Raw genomic sequence first — 9,790 nt, 5'->3', positions numbered from 1 at the left:
CCCCCTCCTCCAGCTCCTCCTCACCTATTTGGCCACCCACAGATGCATCCTGGTATCCAACCTCAGCAGCACGTCCCCCATCCCCAAGATGGACCCGAGCTCCTCAGAGTTGCAGAAAGTGTTACAGGGGGACCTCGTGATGAACGTCTACCGGGACGGGTTCCTGGGGGGCCTTCCGCCATTTCCCACTGGAGCGTGGTGAGCCCCCCAAGATGCCTCCCAGACCCCCACCAGCTCCTGCGTTATGGCTGGGTGGGCTGAGGGTGACGGGCCTGGGGGCCCTGGCCGGGAAGCCCCTGTGACAGCCGCACTTCCTGTTGCCGTCAGGCCTGCCAGAGGAACAGACCGAGCACGCCTTCGTCAACGTCCTCACCCGGGGGGACCTCTCCTCTATCCGCTGGGTCTGCTCCCCTCTGCGTCACGTCCAGCCCACTGAGCCCGGCGTCCACCTCTGCACCGTCAACTACGCCTCTCTCAACTTCCGAGACATCATGCTGGCCACGGGCAAGCTGTCCCCGGATGCCATCCCAGGTACTGACTATCCCCTACGGGCACAGCCAGAGCAAACGCTCCAGGCCAGGGACTGGGAAGAGGGTTCCTTGATCCACAGCATTCAGGGCCCTGGAGGCTCCTCGGGCCTGAGCTTGCACGCTGGGCGCCCCCGGGGACATGTGGGGCTCACCACCACCATCTGCCCCCAGGGAAATGGGCCGCCCGGCAATGTATGTTGGGCATGGAGTTCTCTGGCCGGGACGCCAGTGGCAAGCGCGTGATGGGGCTGGTGCCCGCTGAAGGCCTGGCCACCTCCGTCGTGCTGTCCCAGGATTTCCTGTGGGATGTGCCGTCTGGCTGGTGAGTTGGTGGGACCATGAGCCCGGTGCCCCACGTGTCCACGGCCGAGGCTCTGGCCAGAGCTGAGCTCTTGCGCTGCGCCCGCAGGACACTGGAGGAGGCGGCGTCCGTGCCCGTGGTCTATACCACCGCCTACTACTCGCTCGTGGTGCGGGGACGCATGCGGCGCGGGGAGACGGTGCTCATCCACTCAGGCTCGGGCGGCGTGGGCCAGGCTGCCATCACCATCGCTCTGAGCCTGGGCTGCCGCGTCTTCACCACCGTGGGTAAGCCCACCGGCCCTCCCGGGAGCCCGGGGCCGTCGGCCTAGCCCCACCACGTGGCTCAGCAGCACGTGCCTCTCCCTGCCAGGGTCAGCCGAGAAGCAGGCGTACCTCCAGGCCAGGTTCCCCCAGCTGAACGATGCCAGCTTTGCCAACTCCCGGGACACGTCCTTTGAACAACACGTGCTGCGGCACACGGCTGGGAAGGGTGAGCGGCCTGCGGACCCCCGGCAGCGTCCCCGGCACACCCTTCAGTCGCTGTCCCCCGTGCTCCCATCCTCCTTCTTTCCCCTTCCTCATCCGGCCCAGGCGGGGACAAGGTCTGGTCCTCTGGACCCGGACCAGTGTTGTGACGAGGAGGACCTGTCTTTCCCCCATCCCCCCCCAAGGTGTCGACCTGGTTCTGAACTCTCTGGCGGAAGAGAAGCTGCAGGCCAGCGTGCGGTGCCTGGCCCAGCACGGCCGATTCCTAGAAATCGGCAAATTCGACCTTTCCAACAACCACCAGCTGGGTGAGCCGGGCCGTGGGTAGGCGGGCGACAGGAGGCCCCTGGTGGGGCGAGGTCCGCAGGGTCAGCTAGGGGCCGTGTGTGCTGAGCCCTCTCCCCTGCCCACCCAGGCATGGCCATCTTCTTGAAGAATGTGACCTTCCACGGGATCCTGCTGGACTCGCTCTTCGATGAGGCCAGCAGCGAGTGGCGGGAGGTGGCGGGCCTGCTGCAGGCGGGCATCCGGGACGGCGTGGTGCAGCCACTGAAGTGCACCACGTTCCCCAAGCACCAGGTGGAGGACGCGTTCCGCTACATGGCCCAAGGGAAGCACGTCGGCAAAGTGGTCGTGCAGGTGAGCGCAGGGCCCCCGGCACCCCCGGCTCCGGCCCCCGAGGGCAGTGCCTGAACGGGGCTGCTGCTTGGGCTGCAGGTGCTCGAGGAGCAAGAGGCCGTGCCGCAGGTGACCAGGCCCCTGCTGATGACAGCTGTGTCCAAGACTTTCTGCCCGCCCCACAAGAGCTATGTCATCACTGGGGGCCTGGGCGGGTTCGGCCTTGAGCTGGCCCAGTGGCTTGTGCTGCGAGGGGCCCAGAAACTCGTGCTGACCTCTCGCTCCGGGATCCGCACAGGTGAGCGGGCCTGAGGGCTGGGATGGGGTGGGGATGGGGGTGGGGGGGCACCTGGTCAGCTCGGCCTGCGTGCGCTCTTGGGGCTAGAAGCCCAGTTGGCCCGACCGCCCTGCCCTGTGGCCCACAGGCTACCAGGCCAAGCAAGTCCATGAGTGGAGGCGCCAGGGCGTGCAGGTCCTGGTGTCCACCAGCAACGCCAGCTCGCTAGATGGGGCCCGGAGTCTCATTGCAGAGGCCACGCAGCTGGGGCCTGTGGGAGGTGTCTTCAACCTGGCCATGGTAAGTGTGATTCGGAAGGGTCCAGAGCAGGCCCCCCAGGGAAGGCCCTCCTAGGCTGAGCCCTCCAAAGCTGTCAGGTCAGGGCAGGTGCTGAGAACCCCTTACCCCCAGGTCCTGAGAGACGCCATGCTGGAGAACCAAACCCCCGAGTTCTTCCAGGACGTCAGCAAGCCCAAGGCCAGTGGTACCGTGAACTTGGACAGGTGAGGCCCCCAGCACGGCCTGGCTCTGACCTGGCGCGTGCTGGGAGCAGCTGCCTCTCTTGGCCTGTGTGCACCCCGACGCAGAGTTCCCTCTGCCACTCAGGGACCCGGCAACAAGCCTGAGCTGGGGGTTCAGGGAAGTGGTGGCAGTTGGGCAGGCGGGGGCTCCTGGGCACGTCGGCGGTGGGCTGGGCCAGCCGGCAGGGTGTGACTCGAGCACCCACAGGGTGACCCGGGCAGCATGCCCCGAGCTGGACTTCTTTGTGGTCTTCTCGTCCGTGAGCTGTGGGCGCGGCAATGCCGGCCAGGCCAACTATGGCTTCGCCAACTCCACGATGGAGCGCGTGTGTGAGAAACGCCGGCGTGACGGCCTCCCAGGTGAGCCAGCTTTGTCCTCGCCCGGTCACCCCCGCTGCTGCCCCGACGGGCGCCCCCCCACCCCTGGCCCACTGGCCCTTGTACTCTCGTAGGCCTCGCCGTGCAGTGGGGCGCCATCGGCGATGTGGGTATCGTTCTGGAGACAATGGGCTCCAACGACACGGTCATTGGCGGGACTCTGCCTCAGCGAATCGCCTCCTGCTTGGAGGTGCTGGACCTCTTCCTGAGCCACTCCCACCCCGTCTTGAGCAGCTTTGTGCTGGCTGAGAAGAAGGCCACTGCCCAGGGCGACGGCAGCGCCCACCAGGACCTCATGAAGGTGGTGGCCCACATCCTAGGTGAGGGAGCCCGCCACCCCCACACTGGCACACCCTCAACTCCCACTAGCTGCAGCTTCCCTGGCTGGAAGAGAAGCCGTGCCTTTGCTCCAGGAGGGCACAGGCGCCGGTGGTCTGGGTGGGGGCCACGTGCCATAACTACGGTGATGGTGGCGTGGGAAGGGGACTAGCCACCGAGGTGTCTGCACTCACCCAGGGCCCTTCCCCTCCCCGCTCTTGAACTGCCAACCGAGTACCTGTCCCCAGGCATCCGAGACTTGGCCACCGTGAACCTGGACAGCACGCTGGCGGACCTGGGCCTGGACTCGCTCATGGGCGTGGAGGTGCGCCAGATGCTGGAACGCGAGCACGACCTGGTGCTGTCCATGCGGGACATCCGGCAGCTCACACTCCGCAAGTTGCAGGAGCTTTCCTCGAAGGCCGGCACAGCTGACGGTCAGTGGCTGTGAGGGAAGACTTGAAGGGGGGGGTCCCTGGGCCAGCGTGGCCCCAGCTCCTCTCTCCCTGGAGCAGCACGGGTGCTTCTCCGTGTTGCAGGCTTGCAGGCAGCCTAAGCCGCCCTCCCAGGTCAGGGCTCGTCCATCGGGCCCTTCCTGTGAGCCCTTACTGGGGCCTCAGGCCCGGCCACCAGCAGCCCGAGTCAGGGGTGGGTGGACGCGTGGAGCATGTTGTGTGGCCCTGGCCCTCTGGCATCTGCCCCTCCTTACAGAGCTGGGAGCCCCCACGCCCAAGGACGGCAGCTCCACCGGTCAGCAGGCCCAGCTGAACCTGAGCACCTTGCTGGTGAACCCCGAGGGCCCGACCTTGACACGGCTCAACTCGGTGCAGAGCTCGGAGCGGCCGCTGTTCCTGGTGCATCCCATCGAAGGCTCCATCACCGTGTTCCACAGCCTGGCCGCCAAGCTCAGCATCCCCACCTATGGCTTGCAGTGTACCCGAGGTGAGACCCGTGCTCCAGGCCCCCAGTAAGGCCGGGTGGTGTGTGTGTCCTGCCCGCGCTGAGCCTCCTTCTGCCCCACAGCCGCACCCCTGGACAGCATCCAGAGCCTGGCCGCCTACTACATCGAGTGCATCCGGCAGGTGCAGCCCGAGGGGCCCTACCGCATTGCCGGCTACTCGTACGGGGCCTGCGTGGCCTTCGAGATGTGCTTCCAGCTGCAGACGCAGCAGAGCCCGGCCCCCACACACAACAGCCTCTTCCTGTTCGACGGCTCGCACACCTACGTGCTGGCCTACACGCAGGTGAGGGCCCCGGTAGCGACGGCGGGCTGCCACCCCCAGCCCCAGGGTCCCGGTGCAGTCCCCGGCTGCAGCAGCCTCTTCTCCCTTCACAGAGCTACCGCGCCAAGATGACCCGGGGCTGCGAGGCCGAGGCCGAGGCCGAGGCCATGTGCTTCTTCCTGCAGCAGTTCATAGACATGGAGCACGACAGGGTGGGTGCGGGGAGCGGGGGGCCGGGCCGGCGGGGGGGTGGCGTCCTGCAGCCCGAGCGGGCGCAGCCCCGTCCGACCGCGGTCTCGCCGCTCAGAGCCCTGTCCTGCGCCCCGTCCCGCAGGTGCTGGAGGCGCTGCTGCCCCTCGGGGGCCTGGAGGAGCGCGTGGCAGCCGCCGTGGACCTAATCAAGCGCAGCCACACGGGCCTGGACCGCCGCGAGCTGAGCTTTGCCGCGCGCTCCTTCTACCACAAGCTGCGCGCGGCCGAGGAGTACGCGCCGCGGGCCACCTACCACGGCAACGTGACGCTGCTGCGTGCCAAGACCAGCAGCGTGTACGGCGAGGGCCTGGGCGCCGACTACAGCCTGTCGCAGGTGTGCGACGGCAAGGTGTCCGTGCACGTGATCGAGGGGGACCACCGCACGCTGCTGGAGGGCAGCGGCCTGGACTCCATCGTCAGCATCATCCACGGCTCCCTGGCCGAGCCGCGCGTCAGCGTGCGGGAGGGCTAGCCGCCCCGCGGCCAGGGGGGTCCTGCCGGTGGGACCCCTGCCCACGCCCCATGCGCTGCCGCCGCCGACTCGGAGACCCGCCCCGGTCTGTGAAGGGTCGGCCGGGGGGCCTGGTGTGCCGCGTGGGTCTGTTCCTCGGTCCTGCGTTCGATTCTCCTATTTATTGTGTCGCTGGGGAGACACCAGGGCCTCGTCCACCCTGTGAAGGCCAGCGGCGCAGGAGCCCCAGCCCTGGAGCCCCCATGATGCAGGGGCCTGTGGAAAGGAGCAGCCCAGGGCGTGCGGGGCACCCGTTCTGTGTTTGTCTGTATTCGTTTTTCAAGAAACATGATTCACGTTGCTGCTTGAATTCTGGATTTTACTGTAACTGTCGGCGTCGAGTACTGTGTCCATTTTTACACCAAGCTGGTGAAGGCCGCAGGGCCTGCTCACAATTAAACCCCACCTGAGCTCTGGCCTCCAGTCACCCTTTCTTCCCTCCTCTGACAGCTGCCGTGGGGGCCAGCACGGGCCTGCCACCTCCTGGGGGTCGGGGGGGGTGCCCCTCTGCTCCCTGCAGCCCTCAGACACGGGGACAGCGCCCAGCTCCTGGAGGGCCGGGGTGGGCGCTCACCGGAGGAGCAGAACTAGTAGGACAGGCATATGAGCTCCCGCTGGGCCCTTCAGATTGGCCAGGGCGGGCCTGGGGCCCCTGCGCTGGTACTTCCGGCCAGAACTCCTTACTCCTCAGGGCAGCCTTGGGGATTGTTCTCCAGGGTCTCAGCTCACTTGTGGAGACCTCCCCACATTACTGAGCATCACCTTGACTTGGAGTCAGGTGGTCGTAAGGATGACTCTCACCAACGAGATACCTTCACAGCAATACCTAGGCTACCGTGTGCGTAACTCGCCGAGCTGAACAGGCGACTGACCGTCACGTTGGTTTAGGCAAAGGGGGATCGGAGGAAGTCGGGGGAGGGAGGTCCCCTGAGCATCTGAACCCTGAGAGCCAAGGGGTGACGGGGACACCAGTGGCTCCATGGGGTGCGGCGAGGTGCGAGTTCTGGCCCAATGGGTGGGAATGAGCAGGGAGAGCTGGATCCTGCAGCCAGAGAGCCGGGGGCTTGGGGGGGGGTGTCAGGCCCACCTCTAGGCTTCTAAAGGGACGTGTTGAGCCCAGAAATGGACCAGGGGCCCCTCCCTATTCCTCAGAAAGTTCAGCATACAATTACCACGAGCCAACAATTCCACTCCTAGGTATACACCCCGAGGAACACGCACCAGGGCTCACACGTGGCTGCTTCAGTGTTCACAGCGGTACTGCTCACGACGGCCAGGAGGTGTGTCCCCCAACGGATGGAGGGGTGTATAGACACGGGCCGTTCCCACCTGGATACTGTCACCCTGTGGGAAGGGCTGCCGTTCTGGCACGTTCTGGAAATGTGCCAACACTGAAAGGATCTCAGAGCAACAAATACACTTGGGATAAAAAGGGTTATTTCAGGGGCGTCTGGGTGGCTCAGTCATTAACCGTCTGCCTTCGGCTCAGGGCGTGATCCCGGCGTTATGGGATCGAGTCCCACATCAGGCTCCTCCACTGGGAGCCTGCTTCTTCCTCTCCCACTCCCCCTGCTTGTGTTCCCTCTCTCGCTGGCTGTCTCTATCTCTGTCAAATAAATAAATCTTAAAAAAAAAAAAAAAAAAAAGGGTTATTTCAAAATGATAAGAGTCAACCGTTTGAAAGGATGTAACAATCCTGAACTTTTATGCTCCATGATGGCTCCAAATCACAGGAAACAAAGGTGGTCGATCTGAAGAGAGAAACAGACAAATCTACAATGAAAGTTGGAGATTTCAAAGCCCTTCTGAGCTTGCAGAACACAGACCTGAAGTCAGTAGGGTGTACGAGACGGGCGACAGAAGCAGCCAGTCTGCCCTGATGGGCCTGGAACAGTCACCCAACAGTCACAGAACAGTCTTCCCAAATTCACGGGGAGCAGGTGCCAAGGTCGTACAGTCTGGGTCATAAAACCAGTGTCATTAAGCTAAAAACTAATTCAACTTCTGGAAAATTTCTTCTCTGACCACAATTGAATAAAATTAGAATCAATAACAAAAAGGTCTCTAGAATATCCTCAAATGTGTGGAAATCAGGCAACGGTTGTAAAGAATCCTCGGGTTAAAAAGTGGAAAGAGAAGTTGGTATCTCGCGCTGGACGAGCGCACCAGGCCACATCTCTTCGCGGACGGGCGTGGCCTGAAGGCTTGCGGCAGGAACGGAGAAACCACTCAAACTAACCTTCAGAGACTAAAAATAATAGCAAATGAGACCCAGCTAAGCAGAATAATGGAAGTGGTACACAACAGAGTGAAAGTCAATGGAGTGAAATACAGAACAGAAAATTAACGAAGCCAGAAGCAAGTTCTTTGAGAAGACCGGTAGTAAAAAACCTCAGAGCAGATGGAACTGGGAGAGAAGTACCAGCATCAGGAACCGCAGAGGTGACGTCCCTGACAGTCTACACATGTGAAAAGACTGATAAGGGGACATTGCGAACAATTTTGCACCACGCAATTGGACAACCTCGGTAAAATGACAACATTCCACACAAGACACACAGTCAAGAAGGAATCGCAGCCCGAGTGACCCTGCATGTATGGAAGAAAACGAGTTTGTAGCTAAAACCTTTCCACAAAGATAACTCCAGACGGGAATGGCGAATTCTGCTGGATACTTAAGAGAAAAATGTTACCCATTCTATTCAAACTCTCCCTGGAATTCCGGAAGGGAAACCAGTGTCAGTGAGCTCAAAAGGATTCCATGTGCATGAAATATTTTGGGGACGTGCTCATGGCTCATGCTGCCGTAACACGACACCACAGACAGACGTTTATCCTCCCATAGCTGGGAAATCCACGGCCGCCGTTCCTGCCAGTTCAGTTCCCGGGGAGGGCTCTCCTCCTGGCTCGCAGATGGCTGACCTTTGCTGTCCTCACATGGCAGAGAGCCAGCGCACCCGTCCCGGGGTCTCTTCCTCTTCCTGAGAGGACACCAGCCCCATCAGATGGGGGGCCCCCCCTTAGGACCTCGTTTTGCCTTTAGCACCTCCTTATGGCCCCATCTGCAAATACAGTCACTTCAGGGATCAGGCTCCCTCGGGAATGTCTCCACAGCAGGGGAGTCCCGTACAGGTGTTCTACGAGGCCAGCGCTCCCTTGATAGCAAAACCCAACGTTACCGGAAAGCTGCCAGTACCCATCATGGTCATACATGTGAAAAATCGACACGGAATTTTAGCCTGCAGAATCATATCCGAGGGTAATACATCATGACCAAATGGGGTTTATATTAGGAATGCAAGCCTGGTTTGACATTCAAAAATCAATCACTATAGTTCACCAGATTAATGGCCAAAAAGGGATCATCTCATTGGATGCAGAAAACAGCATCTGCTGAACACAGATGTACAAAACCGAACACCCATTTGCGGGGACAGCTCTCAGCCAGCTAGAGACAGGAGACCTCCTCCACGCGATAAAGACGTCCCTGCAAATGCAGCCGCGTCGCCCCTCGTGGCCGAAGGGAGGACGCTCTCCCTGCGCCCGGGGAGGAGGCAGAGACTCGACCCCGCCGCGTCCAGTCAACGCCACGCTGGGAGTTCTAGCCAGCACAGCAACCCAAAGAACGGAGGCAAAGGGCGTACAGATGAGAAAGAAGAAATCAAACCGCCCCCAGTTGCAGGCAACATGGTCACCCTTGCAGAAAAGCTGAGGGAACTACAAAAGCCTGCTGGATGTGAGCCGTGAGCGTGGGGAGACTGCGGGAGACATCGGTGTACCGCGTCCAGACAAGGAGTGAGCTGCAGGCGCTGATGTTCACGAGTCAACGGCGGTTAGAGCGGCGCCCCTCAAGTAAGAGAGACTTAAAGGCGAGCGCGATGGCGTGTAAGGCCTGCGGAGACCACCCACCGCTGAACGGGATGAAGGAGCGCGTGGGGCGATGTGCTGTGCCCCTGGGTTAGAAAACTCAGTGTCAACGTGTAAATTCTCCCCAAAACGACCTATAGATTTTTTTTTTTTTTAAGATTTTAACTTTAAGCAATCTCTACACCCAACCTGGGGCTCGAACTCAAGAGACAGGGATCAAGAGTCCCACACGTTACCAAAGGAGCAGGCCGGGCGTCCCTAATCCGTACACTTTACACAGTCTCAATCAAAACCCAACAGGCTTTCATAGGCGTGGACACGCTGACTCAAATCTGTGCCAATCCAATTCGATAAGAGCAGCAAAGCTGGAGAAGTTGCCTGATTCCAAGATTTTTCAAGATTTATTACAAAGCTGCTATAATTAAGACAGTGTGTTTATTGACATCAAGATACGTAAGTACACCAATGGAACAGAATAATAAGCCAAGAAATAGACTCACACATGT

At 61.1% G+C, this 9,790-nt stretch overlaps 1 protein-coding gene across 1 annotated transcript in view; it reads left to right on the top strand.

The window, feature by feature from the left end:
• The window catches only part of FASN (fatty acid synthase), a 16,091-nt gene extending 10,258 nt beyond the window's left edge, over nt 1-5,833 (top strand). Inside the window, 18 exon segments of the mRNA XM_034641553.1 lie at nt 8-157; nt 159-198; nt 328-531; nt 702-852; nt 940-1,118; nt 1,204-1,323; nt 1,505-1,627; nt 1,735-1,958; nt 2,037-2,235; nt 2,363-2,514; nt 2,626-2,717; nt 2,944-3,095; nt 3,188-3,433; nt 3,680-3,868; nt 4,143-4,373; nt 4,455-4,675; nt 4,768-4,866; nt 4,989-5,833. Of these exon segments, the coding sequence (XP_034497444.1) occupies nt 8-157; nt 159-198; nt 328-531; nt 702-852; nt 940-1,118; nt 1,204-1,323; nt 1,505-1,627; nt 1,735-1,958; nt 2,037-2,235; nt 2,363-2,514; nt 2,626-2,717; nt 2,944-3,095; nt 3,188-3,433; nt 3,680-3,868; nt 4,143-4,373; nt 4,455-4,675; nt 4,768-4,866; nt 4,989-5,378 (3,162 nt within the window). The 3' untranslated portion in view covers nt 5,379-5,833.
• The last annotated feature ends 3,957 nt before the right edge of the window (nt 5,834-9,790 follow it).

Source organism: Ailuropoda melanoleuca, chromosome 13, assembly GCF_002007445.2.
Source record: "Ailuropoda melanoleuca isolate Jingjing chromosome 13, ASM200744v2, whole genome shotgun sequence".
Taxonomy (NCBI): domain Eukaryota; kingdom Metazoa; phylum Chordata; class Mammalia; order Carnivora; family Ursidae; genus Ailuropoda; species Ailuropoda melanoleuca.
The sequence above is the reverse complement of the archived record's forward strand: the minus strand, read 5'-3'. Positions and strand labels throughout refer to the sequence as shown.